Genomic DNA, 21083 nt, shown 5'->3' on the forward strand with positions numbered 1-21083 from the left:
GGGGAGCCTCGTTGAGAAGTAGCTCACATTAAGAAAGTACCAGATTCAAGAGCTCAACATTCAGCACCCGATGCCCATTCGCAATACATTTACATACGTGCTGATTTACAGTAAGCATTTCCCTCTCACCTGAATAGCTCTTTAATAAGACATCTCTGACTCCACAGTTTCTTTATTTGGTAAATTCCAGTGTGTAAGAAAAAAATATTGGATTGGCCCTCGTGATTTTACAACAAAAGTTTCGCAATCGCCACAATACTTTTCAGAATAGGCTTCATCTGCCACCATGGTTCAATTATATTATCACGACAACAAAGATACCGAAGATAACTTCACCGACGACCACAACTCGGGGGTCCCTGTTTCATTTAAAGAGTTGGCCGAACTAGGTGTCATCTACAAACATGTCACAAGCCAAGAGGAACTTGATGCTTTGGCCACAGAAAGAGAGTACAAGAATAGAGACCAGATCCATTTAAACTTAGAGACCTTCAAGAATGACGTTGACGCATATAATGCCAAGATGAAACAGTTTTACACCGAACATTATCACGAAGATGAAGAGATTAGGTATATTGTCGACGGTGAAGGCTTCTTTGACGTTAGAGACAAGAGCGACAAATGGATAAGAGCAAAGTTATCAAAGAATGATTTATTGGTATTACCAGTTGGTATTTACCATCGTTTTACATTAACCAACTCAAGAGAAGTCACGGCAATTCGCTTATTCAAAGACGAACCAAAGTGGGAAGCCATCAATAGAACATTCTAATAAACGACTATTTTATTAAATTTCTTTCCTCTAAATATCATGACTGGAGGTAGTCTACGATGCAGATGGTGATTAGTTGGTCGGTTTGATTGAAGTGGTGACGTTACCCTTGGTTAATCGCTTTTCTATATTCAGCATCACGAGAGTTTAGATTAAAAGGAACAAGATATGATTAGGGTTTTGTGGGCTTTTTTGCTCGTCCAGTAAATGAGTCCCCAGGGAATGAGAATTTTAGAGAGTGTGTTTGAGGGTTTGGTGGTGGGAAACTGTTTTATTATGAACTGTCACTGTCACAATCACTATGTGATACAACGTCTTGTCTTTTTACAAGTAAATAATAACCCATGTATTATATTGAGCAAAGATCAACACACCCCTTCCCATCCACCCACACACACAAACCCCTTTTCAAAAATAAAAACTATCTATACTATAGCTTCAAACCTACAAAAAAAACACGCAAAGCCAAAAAATAAGAAGAATGCAAAATAACAGTAATTTCAGCGTTCACGTCTAATTTTTGAGTGGCTATCTCTTATGTTGCATATGGTATAAAGTTCAGTTTGCGTATACAAACGTCTAAGCTTGACTCTGACCTCTCTTCCTGAATAGGTAATTGTGTGCTCAAAATTGGTCAAATCATCACGGGTCGATTCGATGAAGTGATAGCCAACAACCCCAAATGGGAGATTGGGACTAAGCACTGTCATGTTGTGAGAAAGCAATCTCCTGGTCCAGCATGTAAAGATCTCATTCCACCAATTTATACTACTGCGCGGAAAGTTTGCAATTAATGAACAAACAGCCCTTGCATCACTCACAAGGCTTGTACGGCTCGTTATGACAAGGGATTTGAGTTTGGCATGCTTATACTCTTTGAGTATATAGACTGCACTAGGAGCGTACTTCTTCCCGTCAAATCGAATGCACAATTGCTCCAATCTTGGGAATTCTTGCTCCATGTCGGTGCAGCTGAATACGGTTTTCAATTTGATATCGCCCTTAAGCGACAACTCGCAAAGACAACTGGTGTCAAAAAAGTCACATAACGGGAAATTGAAAGCCAACTTTCCCCAACAATCGAAAATATGCAACAGACGCAACTTCATAGTAAACCGAAATCTCATATGGCATTCTCCCAGCGAGTGGTAGATCTTTAACTCCGTCAAGCTTTTTGACAGATGGAGACCATCAAGTTGGTTATAACAATACCATTCCGTAATATTAATCAGCTTGACATCAACTAGTGTTGGTTTGCTGAATCTACCAATATATATGGGGCAGATGTAATGAGTGTTGCAGCCGTAACTATCAAGGTATTGTTGCATGAACTTGAGGTAATCAGGTTGTCGATCTAGGTATGTTGGTTTTGGATAAAACATTGCAACTAGTTCAAAAACCTTGATTTTTTTAAAATGTCTGAAGATACAATGAATCATAGTCATATTGTGTCCATACATCTCTAATCGATTGATCTCTTGCATCGGATCCATTCTCATAAAATATCTTTCAAACACGTCTGATGATATAATTGAATACTTCATGCTCTTGCAATTGTTAAGATTATTGGGGATGCGAAAAGTTAGCCCCAGTTCATTTGGTTCCAATTTGTCATTCAATTTCCATGGGGTGTATACATATATGTTTCGATACAACTTGGGTTTGGCAACGTAGTGAAATTTAGAGTGCAATGGAGCAAGCGCTAAAGTATAATGCTGGTTGAGTTGAGAAAATATCTCTTCCAAAGCTCCATGAGGTAAACTGGTTAATGAAGCCATGACTTTAGAAAGAGTGATGTATATTGTCAAAAGTGGTATCATATACCTTGGATCAAAGAATAGTCTGTTATAATTTCCTCATTCTGACGATGTGATCTTGCTTGTAGAAATTTGGATTTAGAATGACTCCGAACGACGTGGATCTAGCGTTACGATACATTCTGATTCTGTTGTACCACAATTGATATTAATGTCGGTACGAACCTGATCATTTGTTACTTCTTATTAACCAATATAATTTGATTACAGAAATTTTAACTGTAACTTTGTTGCAGAACACGTGAGCATACCTATTGATTCATAGTACACATTCCAACACTCAAACCAGGTGCTCAGTGTACAGATTCTCTCTCGCTAAACGTGCTTATACTAGTCCAGCTTTCTCAACTGTATACTAACGAGAAAAGAAGCCACGGGCGAGTCATTTACAAATGGAAGTGTTGAAGTGAGCTAATTCAAGAAATTTTTTCTCTCAAAGTTTTGAATACTATACACGACTTTTTGGATTACACTAAAGGGAATTATATTTTGCAACTAGTTTCCATATTGACCAATTAAATTAATTTGCCAGCAGAGACCGCACATGATCTTTCCGTCCTTATGTAAAGTTTTACCTAAAAGTAAGAATACCGATTGAATTCCCGTATTGTAAATTTCAGATTATAAGAACTTTCTTCTCCTTACTTTAAGGAATACATTTTATTCAAGTTGCTTATGAAGCTGTCTTCATCTAACTCTATTCCTCCGAAATTTATTCCTGGATATGGCTCTACCCCGTCATCAGCTGTTCCATCCGTCAATAGCCAAGTTGATTCTTTCCGACAATTAAAATCTGCAAACCCCCTCTAGCTATAACCCAAAAATAAATATGGGTTCTCTTCTTTCTCTCTCGAATGATTTGGCCGCGGCAGAGGAACAAGCTGATTAGGTTTTTGTGGGATTTTTTGCTCGTGCAGTAAATGATTCCCCAATGCAGAGAGTTTTGAGAGGGAGTGCTTGAGGGTTTCGGTGGATTGAAACTGTTTTGTTATGAACTATCACTGTCACTGTCACTATGTGACACAAGGTCTTTTTGCTGTTCGTCGTCAATGAAATATTGCCGAGGAGCCACCAACCCACGTTCCACCAATGACAATCTAGGAATGAGTCGTGGTAGGATAAGGTCAACTACTCGCTCCTGCGTTAGCAAATCGTCTATAAATTCATCCATATACCCAAGCTTATAATGTATTGGTTGTTGCATGGAATCAAATTGAGGAGTTTTCAACCTGATTCTCAATTTTCGATAGTCTTGGGCATATTTGTCAAAGATATTGTAAACCTCTTCACTTGGGTAGACCAAACGTATATAAAGCAACGTCAATGCTGTCAAGTATTTGAATTCATTGTATGACAACTGATCAAGGTACACATTGATGATTTCTTTCGAAGGCTCCAACTCTAGCAATCGCAAAATACATTGTATGAATGGACTAGGCCTTCCAACTGAATCAGCTCCTGATACGTAGTGGACGTGCTGGGATATTACTGGAAGTATCGTGGACTCGTTCGTCAAATAGAGGTGCTGCTTGTAAAAAATGGAATCATGTATTCGATGTCGTATGATTGGCTCAACTAAGTATGACTTGTTGAGGATGTTTCTCTTGTCATGGTATTTAGCCTGCTTCTTGTGGTGCACCGTTGACTCCTCCATATATGATGTGTTTAGTGGTAGCAGTGTTATCTCGATTTGCTTTTTTTCTTCATTCTTGACGGTTTTTTTTTTTTTAATCACAGCCTTATTACATCAACTCAACATGTCGTTCAGCTTCCCTACATTGAAGTCCATCCAGGAATCACTACCAACAGTAGACCAATTCCGTGAGAGTCTTTCCAAAGTCAATCCTTCGAAGACAGTTGAACAATTTAGAGAATCAATTCAGCCATTTGCGTCAAAGACTCAACAATTGATCAATGAACAATTACACCAAGTTCAGGCTTTAGCTTCAAACAATTCTAATGTGGATGTCAGTGAATTACCTCAAGACTACTTGCAGTTGGAGATTGGCTGCGATTTATTGCTAAAGTTGTATTCTGATTTGATTCAAACAACCAATGAAACTTATGGACAAGTTAGTTATGATTACCCTCCAGGAAATTATACCATCAACAAGATTAGGGATGCGCATGTTGGAAGCATTATTGGAAACAAGTTCAACCAGTTGAAAAATGTCTCCTCGCCTCAAGAGTTGGAAAAGATCTTGTTAGGTGAAGAAGAAGCAGAAGGAGAAGAAAAGAAGGATGTATCTATTCAACCAACTTCACCAGATTTACCAAAGACATTATTTGGTTACTTGAGTGCATTGTCTGCCAAACACTCGGAAGAGTTACAAAAGAATTCCAACCTGAGCTCACTTGCGTTTGTTTTGTTGAAGATTTCCTCAACATATCATGAAATAGGATTGGCAAGATTAGACCAAGATAAATCCATTCTCGGATTGAATCAAGAGTTGGTTGAAATATTGAATGCACAATTCATCAAGGTAAACGAGTTGAGAAAGAAAGTTTATTTTACTAGATCAGAATTTGATCAAGTAAGAAGCAAGTTTAGTGATTCAGAAAACGAAGAATTGATTTCTAAAGAGGATGAACTAGTCAGTGCTACTGAATTAGCAGTAATTGAAATGAAGAAGCTTTTGAAACCATCAAAGAATATAGATTTGTTGAAGGTTTTCGTCAAAGCACAGAAGGAGTACTTTGAACTTGGAGCAAAGAAATTGGACACCTTGTTGACTAGCTTAGAAGAGGGAGGTGGAGAAGAAGAGGAGGAAGAAGAGGAAGAAGAATAGATGATGAAGAAGAATAGATGATGAAGAAGAATAGATGATGAAGAAGAAGGAGAATAAATGTATATTAAATTATTAAGCTTTGTCACCTTTGTTTCCACTGTATTGAGGCAAAGACATGAGGTGCACATCCTTGTAGTTCTTGTCACTATCTTCAAAGATCTTTCTCACTCTTGACCGTTGTGAATAGTATCTAAGCATCAAGGCAGCGTAAATACCGAATCCCACACCTCCAGCGAGTAAGGTTTGTCTAGGGGAATAATTGTGTAATGCGATTGGATTTCTTAAAGACATATTGGCTTGATGTGGAGAGAAAACAAGAGTAGTTTATGTTGAGAAATCAGTCCCTTTTTATATCAGTTCAAGGAGAGGGGGTAATGAAAGGAGGGGATTTCAAAAAGTGTAGTCATGCAAATCGATGAAATATTATCTGCGTACATGGAGAGGCGATTGAGCAGGTAACACTACCGTAACTAAGCTTATATATGCTAGTTATTATAGACCATACATGCGTCTCAATAAAGGAGTGTCTAGGCACGTTCATAGCACCAATCTTCCCAGTCTTCTACACTCTGGAGCCAAAAAAAGAAAAAAAAAAAATTACATTCTACACCATGTTTCCAATCCACACAACATACAATGTCAACCCAATCTACCGCTGCTGATGAAAAAAAGTCTCAGATATTGCAACAGGAATACAATCGATACCAGGAACTAATACAGGAATTGGAAACTCAGTCATCAACGCTCGCGTCACAACTCCAGGAGCACATCATTGTCGATCGCAGTCTTACGGCAATAGCGCCAGAAAAGAGACAGGGCCGTAAATGTTTTAAGATGATTGGTGGTGTATTAGTTGAAAAGTCGATTGATGAAGTGATCAAGATCTTGGCAGATGAGGTTAAAGAGTTGTCGAAACAAAAGGAAACTGTTGATGGAGAGTTGAAGCAAAACAGAGCTACATTAGAGAAGTGGATCTCATCAAATAAGATCAAAGTAGTTAAAGGGTAATAAATTATAGAAGGTGTCCTACCTAGTTTCTATTGATGGCTTCCCATTTCGGTTCGTCTTTAAATAAACGGATGGCAGTGACTTCCCTAGAGTTGGTTAATGTAAAACGATGGTAAATACCAACTGGTAATACCAATAAATCATTCTTTGATAACTTTGCTCTTATCCACTTGTCGTTTTTGTCTCTAACGTCAAAGAAGCCTTCACCGTCGACAATGTACCGGATCTCTTCGTCCTCGTGGTAGTGCTCGGTGTAAAACTGTTTCATTTTGGCATTGTAAGCGTCAACGTCATTTTTGAAGGTAGCCAAGTCTAAGTGGATTTTGTCTCTATTCTTGTACTCTCTTTCTGTGGCCAAAGCATCGAGTTCCTCTTGGCTCGTAACATGTTTGTAGATGACACCTAGTTCAGCCAAGTCTTCAAATGAGACAGGGACTCCCGAGTTGTGGTCGTCAGTGAAGTTGTCTTCAGTATCTTTGTTGTCGTGATAATATAACTGAACCATGGTTATAGCTTTAACTTCTGTAGAGCTTGTTGAAGCAAAGACCAGAAAATGCGCACGAGGTACTTTTTCAATGTCGTAACATGTTATCTGTGTCGTGTTAATTGACTCATAGTTTGTATGAGAAGAATCACACAATACAGGTAAATAATCTAATGAATGTTGTTTATTAAAATGTCTCAATTAATGACCTCCATTTTGGTTCATCTTTGAATGAACCAATGGCTGAGACGTCTCGAAGCGATGGTGCTTTTGGGCGCATAATGTTATGTGTCGCGATTTTAAATGTACTCCACCGACGTCATAATGGGAGACGAGAGAAGAAAATAAAAACAAAATTTTTGATTCTTGACCTGCTTCTTTCACTCCCAACCATGGCGATAACAAATCTTTTAGATGAGGCAGATAGGCATTCAGAGGCCAGCATACATGCCACTTCCAGGACGAAAATCATCTTTGTTGTTGGATTATTCATACTTTCATTAACTGCATTTGTATGCCAAACAGAATTCACTTCACAAGCATATAAGCTAAAATTCAGCGAGCCTGTCTTGTTGTTGGCTGTAACACATGGGTCATGGTGGCTTTTATGGCCTCTTCAGGTGTTATTTATCTCAACTTGGAGAACAATAAGTAAAATGAGCCAACGCGACGACGCAGTTACAGTGAATACATCAATGGGTAATATACAGTATCAAAGACTAAACTCCACGTCGGGGCTCCTCGAAGAACAACAACAACCACAGCAGGAAGTCCCGGTACAGAAGGTCAACTACTGGAAGTATTTTAAAAAAGCCATTGTGAAGCAATTTCACAACGTCTATCACACTTCTGTGCTCATATTCGAAGCCAATGTGAACGACAACAGATCAACAAAACACCTTAATGAAATCATAGAGAGTAATGTTCATATCTCCAACTCCACTTCAATTACTGCATGTATTCACACATTTTTTCAAACACCATCAATCAAACACATCTTATACAAAACATTAATCGTTACCACGGTGCTTACCGTGGCGGGTTTTACCTGGTATGGGTCCATGTCAATGACATATGCTGCTGATGTAACTGCGATTTACAACTGTTCTGCATTCACTGCTTATGCATTTGCAATTCCACTTTTGAATGAGAAATTTTCATGGCTAAAAGTGAGCTCAGTCGTTATAGCCTTAATTGGAGTGTTTGTTGTATCTTATTCATCCAGCAGTGATATTGGAAGTAAAACCGACAGCGAGGAGAACCCTTACCCTTATAGGTTCTGGGGCAATTTGATCATTTTTGTTGGAGCGATATTGTATGGTTACTACGAGGTTTTGTACAAAAAATACCTCTGCATTCCCGCCCATTTAGCCAAAATCATCACACCGAGGAGGCAGCTGACATTTGCAAATTTCATCATGGGTATTATGGGAGCTTATACTTTTGCATTTTTGGCTTTGGTAATTGCAATTTTACATTTCACACACATCCACAGAGTCAACTTCTTCGACTATGGAGACAGCACTAAAACCATATGGCTTTACATATTTGGCTCGATAATTAGTAATCTCCTTTTCAGTGCTGCCTTTTTGTCATTAATGGCTTTAACAAGTCCAGTTTTATCCTCAGTTAGTTCTTTGACCACGATTTTCCTCATTGGTGTTGTTGAATGGGTGGTCTTTGGTAATGCATTGGATGTGCAACAATTGATTGGAGATTCGTTTGTCATTGTTGGGTTTGTCATGTTGACTATTGCTTCATGGAAGGAAATTAGTGAAGGTAATGAAGATGACGATGTAGAGGCTGTAAGTACGTACTCGTTTGCAATGAGTACTGACAGCACACATTAAGTAGAGACAATTTATATATTTAGAAAAGTATTTCAGTTGTAATACATTGCAAAAGAGCGAGCCAGGAAAAATCAAAACCCTACTTTGCCACAATAATCACAAATGACAGTTGATGACAACGATGTTGCAGGGTTTCAAGGGTTAATGAGATCGTTAAACTTGGATTCTGACCAGTTTAAAGAGTACAACCCGTCTGATTTCCCCGCGTACAACTTCCAACAACTTCTGAATTTGAAACTCGAGATTGAGTCTCAATTGAGGATACTTTTCAATCTACTTCTGCAAAAATATGGAGCCGATATGGAAACAAAGTTGGTCACCGCAGATGGTTTCCCCAGAAGTGATATTGACGTTGTTACAATACGATTGATTCGAGTGCAAATCATAAGATTAAAGAATGACTATAAGGAGGTGTTAAAAGTGCTTGAGCCCAAAATGGAAGAGGAGTTTGCCAAGAGGCAAGCCGAATTGGGAGATGAGGGAGTACAAGCTGAAGCAAAGAGTAGCCAGCAGCAGCCCACAATTCCCTTTGCCGAAGTGAAAGAAGTTGTTCCTGGCGGTCCAGCTGAATTAGCAGGTTTGAAAGAAGGCGACTTGCTTGTGATATTTGACAACGATATTCACGCTTTAAATCACAACAAGTTGACTAAGTTGGCCGAAAGAGTGAGAAGCAGACCTGGTGAGAAAATACAATTGGTCATTAAGCGTAATAACGAAAATTTGAATCTTGCTCTAGATACTAGTGTAAAATGGGAAGGAACAGGTATAGGATTTCGGATAGTGCCTATATAAAGGATTCTAATACATTCTTGGATGAAAAAGAGTAGAGATAGGCAAAGTATGCTTCTTCATTCCCTTAATCTTCGATGTGACTGCTCCCACAAGCACTGGTATCCACGTTCCCGTAAAGACATCTATGACACAACACACACCGACTATATCCACTCTTAATCTTCGTGGTTTGTAGAAGCTGTCCCTTTGATTAATCTTCGTGGTGATCTCTCTATAGCATCTCTACCCAGCTCCATCAGCCTCCGTGCAAGGTACTCGTAAATGTCAAAACATCTCCGCTTTCAATAACATATTCTTCCATACCTTCCAATTCCCAGTCAGTATCATTAATGAGTACCAAAATTCCCGGCCGTACACTATCATCCTCAATAAATACAGGTATATCTTTAGGATCAGTAATGATGTTATCACAAATATATTTGATTGCATCCTTCATAGTAGCTTCTCCTTCTTCAAACGGGAGGACAGCCTTGTGTTCTCTAACTGATGATGAAATAACATCGAGTCCTCCAAGGAACTCTACTTTGACTTTAATGGGCATGCTTGGGTTCAAGAGGAGATGATGAAGAAAATGAAAAGAAAAATTTAATGTCGCGACTCATAGCACGACACGTTTGTTTTTGTCGAGAACGTTGAAATATGTGTCTACTTTTTCTTCCCAATTGAAAAACTAATTATACACCTTCATCACTCAGCCATGTTGTCTGTTATATATATAACATTTGCATTTTTATTACTGGCATTCACCAATGCAGCTACAGTATCAAATAAAGAGTTTGCTTTGGTCATGTATGATGCAGCATTGATTCCGTTGAATGATACAACTGCATCGCTATCTCCTGAAGTTGATCAATTAATGACATATTTAACCAACCATTACGATACTACCCTTAGTCAATACAGTGATGATGATGTACTGTTATTCTATGATGATTTCCCTAGATTCGACCACTTGGTTTTACTTCCATCACTGAAGAAGGCAATTGGGTCCAAAGCAGCCTTGAATCAGCATCAATTATTGAGATTCATTAACGAAGGTGGTAACATTCTTACCGTCGGTGGAACCGAAGCTGCATTGCCAGAAGGAATTAGAATTTTCTTGAACGAAGTGGGCATTTACCCAGCTCCAAAAGGGTATAAATATATTGATCATTTTAACTCCAAGAATGGAGTTGTTGAGTTAAAGAATGAAAATTTGATTGGCAATAACAGAATAGTGGAAAAATTGGACAATGTAAAGTACACAGGCAATGCTGCACTAATCTCAAATAATGAATTGATTCAACCGATTGTAAAATCCACAAAAACTGGCTACACTAATAAAGTTGGTCAAGTAATGAGTGATGAATTTACTTGGACTTTTGGCGAACAAGGGTTTTTGGCTGTTGGGTTTCAAGCATTAAACAATGCAAGATTAGTCTGGATTGGATCAGCTGACTTGTTGGTTGATGAATCATTGTACAAGTGGTGCTTCCAAGACACTGGTGTTATTAAATTACAGTTTGCCCATCATATTAAAGCCAACGAGCCAGAAAACTTGAACCCACATTTGTACAGAATCAAAGACCAAGCTATTTACACGATCGGTGTGTCTGAATACAAGGACGGTAAATGGGTTCCATTTGAGGTTAAAAATGAAGATGAACAGTTACAATTGTCATTCAAAATGTTGGATCCATATCAAAGATTGAACTTGAGCCCATTGAGTCCAGTCAGTGCTACGGAAAACAGTGGTGACTTAGACGCATATGCATATTTTGTCAATTTTACCGTTCCTGACCATCATGGTATGTTTACATTTGAATTGGACTATAAACGTAATGGATTGAGCTACATTTTAGATAAAAAGGTTGTCACAGTTAGGCATTTGGCCAATGATGAGTTCAAGAGATCATGGGATATTTCCAACTCATGGTTGTATATCGCAAGTACCGTATTGGTCATCATTGCCTGGTTCTTTTTTGTGGTCTCATACTTGTACGTGGGCAAGCCTAACCACGTTAAAAAGAACATCTAAGGTACCCCCTTTATAGACTGAAAGTAGAATTTGAATCAAATTAAAAAAAAAAAAAGTGGATAAAAACTAGTCTCCTGAAATAGTTAGTAAATTGCCATTTTGAATGGTATTCGCAAAAACCCTCATTTATTCAGATCTGTTTATTTCTACTATCTTTTAAACAACTATCTTCAATGTGTGAAACTCAGTTGTCCCTATCAAATTGTTCATCATTCAAAACAATGGATGCGAATGTGTAAATGGGAAAACACATACCTTTTCTAGTCATAGCCTCATGCATATACATGGCTTAAAATAAAAAGGGCATTAATGAAGCTAAAAAAGAGGTGAAGAGAAAGAAAAATTTTCTTTTTATACATTTTCTGCGCTTTGTCCCTTTACCGAAAAACCTTTCGAGACTCGCAGGACGTATAGTCAACAAAAAACGGATTTACAAATCGTCCACGTCACACATCAAACCAATTGTTGCTTCCAAGTTATCCACCTTCATGTTTCATCTAGCGTCATCACTATATACTCAATACACTAAACGAGAGCAATACAATGTTCTTATTCTAGGACTAGACAATGCTGGGAAAACCACATTTCTTGAACATATAAAACTACTATACGCATCGGTAAATGCTTCCTCGTCGGATAAGAAATCACATAGTTTGTCATCTCAAATGAAGAATGGGAGTAGCGGCGATTCCAATGAAAACACCAATGCCGAATCAAATTCACAAGAACGATCAACAACGTCGATTTTGAAATCTAAACGAATTTTGCCCACAGTTGGTCAAAACACCACCACGATCAAATTCGAAGCTTCAGATAAACTGTCACCTTTTGCATCACAATTTAAAAACATCAATCTTAAATTTTGGGATTTAGGAGGTCAAAGATCATTACGGAATATGTGGTCAAGATATTATAAACAGTGTCATGGGATAATATTCATCATCGATTCAACTGATACTGAACGGTTTCAAGAATGTTATGAGACATTAATTGAAATTGCTCATGATGATAATTGGCTCGTATCGGGAGATAATGACACTGAGGAGACTATAGGGATAGATGGTACGGTAAATGTTCCAATTTTAATGCTTGCAAACAAGCAAGATCTACCTCAAGCAGTTGATTTGGTAAGTTTAAAGACAGGGGTATTTATTAAATTGGTTAGTGAGTTAGAGGCCACTGACTCAAAGCTTTTGCCGGTCAGTGTATTGGAAAATCAAGGGTTGAAGGAGAGCTTAGAGTGGTTGGTGACGCGATTGATCTATAACAAAAGCAATAAAGCCCCGCAATATAGCTAATTCTAGTTGTTAAGTGGGTGCTGTATTTAAGGATCTTCTATCTAGTGTGTTGATAGGTTCAGTGGTTAGTGGTGGCTGGACACTAACAGTATCAGGCACGCGATGTCTACTTCAATTGACAATACCAGTTGTTGGAATATTGCGTCTTGAGGAGTTAATTCAATAGCTTCATTGATGAAGTTTGCATTTATTTGGAGAAATGTGTGTTTTTATAACGCATTTCAGTACACTTAGAGCTTGTGTATACTCATAAAATGTTCCATAACATGGAAGGTTTAGATTTGCCTCTCTGTTGCAAAAGCAGATTCAGTCGTTGAGTAGTTAGATCTGAAGGGAGAAGAGTTTTCTTATCTTCTGAACCGTCACGTGCAATCAGCCACAAAAAAGCGGTATGACGTATTTAGGAGTTCTACTCGACACAAAATTGAAATTATTGCAAAAATCCCATCATCATTTCAACCTGGAATAAGAAGTTCCTCGTGGCTATGTCTTCAGGGGAATCGTCCTTGCGTGGTTCCCGATATACCAATTCTGTGAAATTGATTTAGTGGTGTTTAGGAGAGAAGACTTCATGTGGTAATGCAATGTGTAACCATTTTAGTTAGTACGAAAAGCTATGCGGTATAATTGAGTCTACTAGAAGTACTTGCATCATTCTGTCCAACATAGCAGTGGTAAACATGTTCAATTGCGCCCCCCGTCTTTGTGGTACAATTCTATTTAACGAACGTATATATAATGGAAACCTATCTCGAACCATATTGGTCTTCACTGACACTCAATTATGATTGGCAACATGTTAATCTTATGTCATTCTCCTCAGTGTACGGAAATAAAATTCCTTCTCCATACAACACAATGTGCATTGTGTGTCGTTTTGTGATGTTTAGCAAACGAAATTGTAAAGAAATTTGGAACGTCATCACTGGGTGTACCCACGTTGCTTTAAGGACCATTAGTTCCTTCCCCTCCTACAACTATCTCGGGAAAAGAAAGAATACAGTGTTGTATCAATTGATTTTGGCAAGTTAGAGATCTGTATAGGGTTCCCCTCTGCGTAAGCCCTTCTTATTTTAAACTTGCATAGAGGGTGCAACCATAATGCCTTTTCCAATGATGGTTATATCAGTAGAATATGTTGCTATAAATTTACTCTTTTGTATATTAGGATGAACTTTTTTGAATGACTCTGGGGGGGGTACTTTCTCTCTCATACACTATTGTATTTAATTTCTATTGGAGTAGAATTTCAAGAAGGGCAATATATGCACACAAACCTTTTGTGTAAAAAAATGTGTAAATATAGCAATCTAAAAACATAATCATCCACTCAAAAAATTTCACTCTAAAAAAAAAAAAAATACCCAACCCACATTCCTCTAAAAGGTTACACCTTTGTGTTAAGTTAAGCCACACAAATCTCTCATCATTATTACTTCCAACTATAAAAGCAAACTCAATTGCTATTCAATTCCCAAATGCAAAAATAACTCTGCACGCTGAAATTCAAAACTAAATCATACACTTTACAGACACTTCTGATCCCTATTCACATTTCAATTCAAGCCAATTGTCAAATACCATTGATATGAGTTCAGAAGGTAAATTTTTCAGTAAATTAAAGAAAACGTTCAAGGGGGACAAAAGTAACGAATCTTCGCCCAATTCGTCACCAAAGGCCTCCAAGTCCGCATCAAAAAAGGAAACTAATCCAAAGAAGGAAAAATTGCTCCAAGATGCCAGAAAGGAGGGAGAAAAAGTATTCCATAGCAAGCATGAAGGCTCCACTGCAGCAGCAGGTAGTGGAGTTGCTGCTGGTACTGCTACATCATCCAAAACTGGAAGCAAAGAGCATGACAACATTCTCAAAGAAGCTTGGGAGGAAGGACGCAAGTTGTTTCATCATCAGACCAAATCAGGTAATACAGGTGTATATGCTGGTGGAACCGCGCCTGCAGCAGCAGCAGCTGGAGGTGTTGGTGGTTACAGTGCATCCAATCAACACAAGGTTCCAAATTCTGGTCACGAATACAGCTCAAATCCTAGTGATGTTGTCACCAGTTCCTCAAAAGGGCGTGTAGTTTCATCTCCACCACAACGCTCAAGAGAACCGCTCAAGTACGAAGTTCCAGGGGACTTTAGCAACGAAAAGAACCCAACCGATCCAACGGTTATTGCTAGTGAAAATTCAAAGCAGCAGCAAGAAAACACTGCTGTGGTTACCAACACCAATCCAGCCTATAGTGATGACGCTAAACCAGCGAAAGGACACGGTAAATTCTTTGATCCAAAAGATACTCAAGGTGGTGTTCTTGGTGCTGCTACAGCTTCAGAGAATTCAGCTAATGCTTATAACCAAGGAGATTTTAGACAAAATCATGAAGAAGCCACTAAAGCAAAGGTTGTTGATACTGACAACTTGAAAACCAAACCAACCGTTTATGCTCAGGAAGATAGAGCAAATGAAGCATTAGAAGAGATCAAACAAGATGCTTATCGTGAAGGTAACCAACAAGGTAGAACGGATACGCAAGAAGACCCTTCCATTTTAGGATCAAGACAGGTTGGTGGAGACGGTACCACAACCGATCAGCAAAACCCTGATAAGGGAACAATTCACCAGGAAAACAAATCAGCATACAACAAGGATGGTGTTGCTGGTGTTCTTGAAAAAGAACAAGGAGAATTGCCATCCAAGTCAAAGAAACAAGAGTCACACTCAAACACTGTCAAGGATGGTGATGCAGTTCTTGGGGGAACAGGTGTTGCTACAGCCAAGCAAGACAATTATGATCCAGTCGATACTGAAAGAAGAATCTCAGATCTCGACAGACAAATCAATCAAGCAGACAATAAAATTGCAAAGTTGAGAAATGATCCTAGCAATGCCTCAACCTTTGCAGTTCGTGATGAGCCTATAAAAACACCTAAATTGGATGACGTGCATGATGAATATGATCACTCAGATGGTCGTGATGAGTTTGCTGATGCTCAAACAGACACCAACACCAATGACAATGCAAGATCTGGACAAGGGGGTGTTTTTGCTGGTGCAGGTGGCGCATTGGCTGCCGCAGCAGGTTACTTGGGATATGGCGCTAACAACAAGGATCAAGCTCAAGATGTTACACCAAAGGAAAAGCAAGAAACTTTAGATGCTTCTTATGCTGCTGGTCAACAACAATTTGAAAATGAGAAAGCTGACGTTACATCAAAAGATGCTACTGGTCCAAGTCAAGAAGGATTAGTAGGTAAAGCTGCTGGATTCTTGGGATTCGGTTCCAATAAAGAGCAAGAAAGACCTGCTGAGGGAGTCACTGCTGGCCAAAAACAAGAAGCACTCGATGCCTCTTATGCGGCTGGTCAGCAACAGTTTGAAAATGAAAAGGCTGGAACCACATCAAGAGGCGCTACCACTGGTCAAAACCAAGAAGGTTTTGTTGAACGTGCAGAAGAAGCCATTGGTGGTGCCGCGGCAGCAGCTGTTGGTTACTTGGGTTTTGGTGGCCCACGCAATGCCACAGAGGGCCACAGGTTATTACTTAAACAAGCTTATGAAGCTGGACAAAAAAAGGCTGAGAATGAGAGATCTGCTGCGGCGTCAAGAGAAGCTGGTCACAGAGCTGGAGGTGCAATTGGAGGTGCTGCAGCTGCTGCTGCTGGCTACTTGGGTCTTGGACTTCGTGATCCTGAACAAGAACGTCAACAAGTTCTTAAGGAAGCTTATGAAGCCGGTAGAAAGAAAGGTGAGCAAGAGAATCCAAGTACCATCACCTCAGGTCTGTATTTAGATGGAGCCAAACAACGTGTTGGTGAGGCATCTACAGCTGCTGCTGGTGCTCTTGGTTTAGACAACTCACAAAAGCCTAAAGATGATCAATACGGAAGAAAGGACGTTTCTGATAACCGCAAGGATTTACCTGCAGGCGCCACTACTGGTGAGAATGCTGTGTCAAGAGATCAAGATTCATCAAACACTTCACAATCTTCGAATAAAGGGTACTTGGCATCAGCCGGTGCTGCAGCTGCTGGTGCTGGTGCTGCCGTTACCGGTGCACTTGGCTTGCGTGATAATAATGGTGATAACCAGAGAGATGCCGGAGACTCCTTGATCAAAGATGCAGAAGACGCTGACCCTTCCATCGAAAACCTACCACCTCATAAGGTAAACAAGAAGGAAGTGGAAAGAGAAGAGTCTCTTGGACCAAATGCCGATGAGTACGAAACTGAGGTTGTTGAACTGAACAAGGAAGGTACTGAAGACAAGCAACTCAAAGCCACCGAAGATGATGTCAGCAAATGGAACAAACAACGCGGATTTAAAAATCCAAAAGAGTCTTTGATTCAAGAAGCTGAAGAAGCTGACCCTGGTATTGAAAAATTGCCACCTCATAAAGTCAACAAGAAAGAACTCAAAGAAGAAAAAAAGCTCAACGCTGATGCTGATCCAGTAGAGAAAGAACAGGTCGAGGACACCCTGTTCAAGGACATTGAGGATGATGTTGCCACTTACAATAAGAAACACGGTTTTACCAATGTTAAGTCATCTTTGATTGAAGTTGCAGAGAATGCGGATCCCAACGTTGAAAAGTTGCCAGCCCACAAAGGTCAATCCATAGACAAGGAGGTTACAAGTAACTCAAATGAACCACCTGGAAATGATGTCCAAACCTTACCTAGCAATTATCCATCTGTAACTACAGATGAAATTAAAAGTTCAGCAGGTGCTGGAGGAGTCAAGTCGTCTGGTGATTCAACTAGTAAAAAGTCTGCCGATACTAGCAAGAGTAGTAAAAAGGATGACGATTCCGTTGGCCGTGGATTGGATAAAGATCAAGATCATGAGAAGAGTACTATAGCAGGTGCTGCTGCTGCCGGTGGTGCAGGTGGTGCTGCTGCTGCTACATATGGTGCCAGCTCTGATAAGTCATCGGAATCCTCGAAGCAACATAAATTGGATGATTCATTGAAAAAGTCTCTTTATGACGAAGGTTATGCCAAGGGTAAAACTGCTAACTCCAACAGCAGAGGAGGAGTTTTTGGCGCTACTGGTGGCCATTCTACTGACTCTAGTAAGCCACAGAAGTTGGATGAATCGTTGAAGAAGACCCTTTTTGAGAAAGGTTTTGCTAAAGGAAAGTCTGACTCTTCTACACTGCAAAATAAGAACGTCTCAGGTGCTTCATACAATACTACCCAACCACTTGATCGTTCGGTTGGTGGTTCAACCACCAAGGCAGGTACTGCTGGTGCTGCTGGTGCTGCTGGTGCTGCTGGTGCAGCTGGTGCTGGCGCTTCTGAAGCTGACCAGCTGTTAGATAATGATTTGAAGAAGCAGTTATACGCACATGGCTACAAATTAGGCGCTTCTCACTCTCAAAATATTGACCCTGGTTTGAGAAGAGAGTTGTACCAGCATGGTTATGCAGCTGGCCAAAAAAACCATCATCAGCCATCTACCGCATCCTATGGTACCATCGGTAATGCAAAAGGCACTGACTCCAAATTAGATTCGAAACTCAAGCAGGACTTGTATGAGCATGGGTATGCTAAAGGTAGTACCGAGAAGAAGGCCGAAAAGGACGACAACATCCACAATAGATCTTACGGTACATCAAATAGAGAGGCTGCTATTGTTGGTGGAGCTGGCGCTGGTGCTTTGGCGGGTTCTACCTTAGGAGGATCTTCGCACTCTCCATCGAACCAAAAGTCTTTGCATACTCCAGTTGATAGTAAATCGGAATTGGTTGATGAAAACACTGCTCATAGAGAAAGAGAAGACAATGCAAACAACTTGGTTGTTGAAGTTGTCGGAATTGAGGATAAGGAAGAGGCTTTGAGAACCGCAAGAAATGCATCAAAGAAATTGGATCAAAGAGGAGTAGATTTGACTTCTGGGAAGTTGATTATTGATGCTAACAACAAGGAAATCTACAAAGAAGATTATGTTACTGAAAAGGAAATTCCAAGCCATGGCTCCTCTGCTCCAAATGTTGTTGGCCAATCAAGAGCTGAGGGTTATACTCAAGGTGCTCGTGGATTGGATACTGCGTATGAAGGCGACGGTGCAGGTGAACAAACCAATGTCTATGGAGGACAAGGTAAAAGTACCGCGGCACCTATTGTTGGACAATCAAGAGCTGAAGGTTATACTCAAGGAGCACAAGGTCATGCAGACACTTCTTATGAAGGAGATGGTGCTGGTCAAAAGACAAACATCTACGCGGGGCAAAGTAAAGGCGCCGCTGCACCCGTTGTAGGACAAGCAAGAGCTGAAGGATTCACTCAGGGCACTGGCAATGCCGATACCTCATACAGAGGAGATGGTGCTGGAAAGACAACCGATGTTAGTCCAGAAGGTGACAGAAGTGCTGCGATTGCATCAATTTTGGCTTTAGATAGAGAAGCTGCTCCTGGTGTTACTTATGGCGATGGAAGTGCTGTTCCAGATCTTAAACCAGGTGAATGTCCTTATTTCAGCTCCATTGGTAAACCTACTCCTGGTCCTGCTAGTGAATACCACAATCAAGGAGGTTCGGATCACAGTGATTATGCTAGCATCATTCGTGAAGCTCATGCTGAAGGTCTTAAACGTGGTCAGCATGCCGCAGGTGGGTATGGTCATGGCTCCCACGGAGCACCTGGAGCTGATACTTCTTATGAGGGTGAAGGTGTTGGAGCCAAAACTTGTCCATACACTGGTGCCAAGAACCAAGGCGCTACTGGACACTACCAAGACAGCCATGCAGGTCACGGACAAAGTACACACGGTGCACGAGGACTTGACTCATCTTATGAAGGTGAGGGTGTGGGCGCCAAGACGAACCCAACTCTGTCACAATCCACCGAACAATCCGAGCTAGCAAAACAAAGATTGCACGAAGCTGCAAGGCAAAATGCTGGACTGGCAGCTTCTGGTGGTGCTGTTGGTGGTGCAGGTGCAGCTGCAGCTGCAGCTGCTGGTAGAGAACATTCTGCACATGAAAAGTCTACATCTAATAAAAAAGAGGAAGATGATGAGATCTTTGTCAATGTCAAGGGCACCAAGGACAATACCATAGCCACCAGAATTGCCAGAGCTGCGGTCGCTAGGTTACAAAAGACTCATGCATCTATCATCTCCAAAGTTAAGGAGTTACAAGTTGATGCTCATACTGGTATTGTTAGAGATGAAAATGGAGATGAAATTGCTCATTTCACCGACTTGGCTGTTGACTCCAAACACTCCAGCTCCGATGACCATGCTGGTGCGTCAAAGAGCTCAACAAATGCCACGCATGCTGGAGCTAGTGGACTGTCTGCTGCTGCTACTGCTGCTGCTGCCGCTGCCGCTAGCACTGCGTCTTCAAAGCACCCTCACTTAACTGAGCCTTCTCATCACACAAGTGCCAATGCTGGTCAACAATATAGCACTGGAACTTCCAAACCAGAGCCACCATACCCTCAAGGTGTACCAGCCACCAAGGATGTGAACACCGGCTCAAACGCGGGAAGCGGTGCTACATCCAGCGGTTTGCCAAGCTACTCCAATTATGGTGATGGTGGAAACTCAAGTGAGAATCATCAACAGGGTAATGAATCATCTCAAGGAGGATTATCTGGCTTAGCATCGAGCATTATTGGTGCTTCTGGTGCTGCTGGTGCTTTGGAATCATTAGGCCTTGCAAATCAAAGTAGTTCAGGTAATGCCAAATCAGGTGAGAGAAATGTCCACGGTGGCAACTCCGGTGATTCTAATCAATCTTCATCCCATTTACTGGGATCAAATGCTTATCCAAAATCGGCTGTCGATGCTTACTCCTCATCATCTGATAACACCACCTTTGATAGAAATGTCAATGATGCTCTGTCAAGCAGGTATTCTGATCACCAATCATCATCAAAACCTTCCAATTATGTTTCTGATAGTACGAAACCTACATCTGGTATTAATACCACATCTGCGGGCGAAACAAAAACAGGTGTTGGTAGATCCGCCGGAATAGGTTCCAGTTCTGCTGCAGCTGGCTATGGGGAACATAATAAGGTGCCAAGAGATTTACAAGAAGGCGCCGCAGGTACAACAAGAGCTACTGGATCTAATGTTGGAACGTCGTCACATGGATTAACTTCAAATGCTGCGGAAGTTGAACCTGACTCGACAACAGCAAACAGTTCATTCAGTATGCCAGGTGGATGGAATTAGAGAGGACATGGGTGAGATGCTTATATTTTTTTTTTTTTGTTATTATCATTAGTTTGAAATTTGTTTAATTG

General features: G+C 40.4%; 10 protein-coding genes and 1 pseudogene across 11 annotated transcripts; 6 read left to right on the top strand and 5 right to left on the bottom strand. All coding sequences in view use genetic code 12, as the record gives it.

Annotated features, from left to right (window-relative positions):
* Positions 1 to 286: 286 nt before the first annotated feature.
* Positions 287 to 772, top strand: I9W82_005037 (1,2-dihydroxy-3-keto-5-methylthiopentene dioxygenase; the record flags this gene model as incomplete). The annotated part of the gene is made up of 1 exon (XM_067694173.1): positions 287 to 772. The coding sequence occupies one exon, from the start codon at positions 287 to 289 to the stop codon at positions 770 to 772; it is 486 nt and encodes a 161-aa protein (XP_067546520.1).
* A 500-nt stretch (positions 773 to 1272) lies between these two features.
* On the bottom strand, positions 1273 to 2550 carry I9W82_005038 (uncharacterized protein; the record flags this gene model as incomplete). Its single annotated transcript, XM_067694174.1, has 1 exon — positions 1273 to 2550. One exon carries the CDS (start codon positions 2548 to 2550, stop codon positions 1273 to 1275), a length of 1278 nt encoding a protein of 425 aa, XP_067546521.1.
* A 1027-nt stretch (positions 2551 to 3577) lies between these two features.
* Positions 3578 to 4243, bottom strand: FGR16 (U4/U6-U5 snRNP complex subunit; the record flags this gene model as incomplete). The annotated part of the gene is made up of 1 exon (XM_067694175.1): positions 3578 to 4243. The coding sequence occupies one exon, from the start codon at positions 4241 to 4243 to the stop codon at positions 3578 to 3580; it is 666 nt and encodes a 221-aa protein (XP_067546522.1).
* A 103-nt stretch (positions 4244 to 4346) lies between these two features.
* On the top strand, positions 4347 to 5378 carry I9W82_005040 (uncharacterized protein; the record flags this gene model as incomplete). Its single annotated transcript, XM_067694177.1, has 1 exon — positions 4347 to 5378. The coding sequence occupies one exon, from the start codon at positions 4347 to 4349 to the stop codon at positions 5376 to 5378; it is 1032 nt and encodes a 343-aa protein (XP_067546523.1).
* A 72-nt stretch (positions 5379 to 5450) lies between these two features.
* Positions 5451 to 5669, bottom strand: I9W82_005041 (uncharacterized protein; the record flags this gene model as incomplete). Its single annotated transcript, XM_067694178.1, has 1 exon — positions 5451 to 5669. The coding sequence occupies one exon, from the start codon at positions 5667 to 5669 to the stop codon at positions 5451 to 5453; it is 219 nt and encodes a 72-aa protein (XP_067546524.1).
* A 345-nt stretch (positions 5670 to 6014) lies between these two features.
* Positions 6015 to 6386, top strand: I9W82_005042 (tubulin-binding prefolding complex subunit; the record flags this gene model as incomplete). The annotated part of the gene is made up of 1 exon (XM_067694179.1): positions 6015 to 6386. One exon carries the CDS (start codon positions 6015 to 6017, stop codon positions 6384 to 6386), a length of 372 nt encoding a protein of 123 aa, XP_067546525.1.
* Positions 6387 to 6408: 22 nt separating this feature from the next.
* I9W82_005043 (1,2-dihydroxy-3-keto-5-methylthiopentene dioxygenase) lies at positions 6409 to 7150 on the bottom strand (the record flags this gene model as incomplete). Its single annotated transcript, XM_067694180.1, has 2 exons — positions 6409 to 6916; positions 7080 to 7150. 2 exons carry the CDS (start codon positions 7148 to 7150, stop codon positions 6409 to 6411), a joined length of 579 nt encoding a protein of 192 aa, XP_067546526.1.
* A 112-nt stretch (positions 7151 to 7262) lies between these two features.
* I9W82_005044 (mannosylinositol phosphorylceramide synthase regulatory subunit) lies at positions 7263 to 8720 on the top strand (the record flags this gene model as incomplete). The annotated part of the gene is made up of 1 exon (XM_067694181.1): positions 7263 to 8720. One exon carries the CDS (start codon positions 7263 to 7265, stop codon positions 8718 to 8720), a length of 1458 nt encoding a protein of 485 aa, XP_067546527.1.
* A 102-nt stretch (positions 8721 to 8822) lies between these two features.
* On the top strand, positions 8823 to 9512 carry I9W82_005045 (uncharacterized protein; the record flags this gene model as incomplete). Its single annotated transcript, XM_067694182.1, has 1 exon — positions 8823 to 9512. The coding sequence occupies one exon, from the start codon at positions 8823 to 8825 to the stop codon at positions 9510 to 9512; it is 690 nt and encodes a 229-aa protein (XP_067546528.1).
* A 235-nt stretch (positions 9513 to 9747) lies between these two features.
* I9W82_005046 (ubiquitin-related modifier) lies at positions 9748 to 10053 on the bottom strand (the record flags this gene model as incomplete). Its single annotated transcript, XM_067694183.1, has 1 exon — positions 9748 to 10053. The coding sequence occupies one exon, from the start codon at positions 10051 to 10053 to the stop codon at positions 9748 to 9750; it is 306 nt and encodes a 101-aa protein (XP_067546529.1).
* A 156-nt stretch (positions 10054 to 10209) lies between these two features.
* Positions 10210 to 21012, top strand: I9W82_005047 (annotated as a pseudogene). Its single transcript has 4 exons — positions 10210 to 11465; positions 11927 to 12776; positions 13215 to 13314; positions 14360 to 21012. Coding segments are annotated over exons 1-4 (8859 nt in total).
* Positions 21013 to 21083: the final 71 nt, after the last annotated feature.

This window comes from Candida metapsilosis, assembly GCF_017655625.1.
Source record: "Candida metapsilosis strain BP57 chromosome Unknown scaffold7, whole genome shotgun sequence".
Lineage (NCBI taxonomy): Eukaryota > Fungi > Ascomycota > Pichiomycetes > Serinales > Debaryomycetaceae > Lodderomyces > Lodderomyces metapsilosis.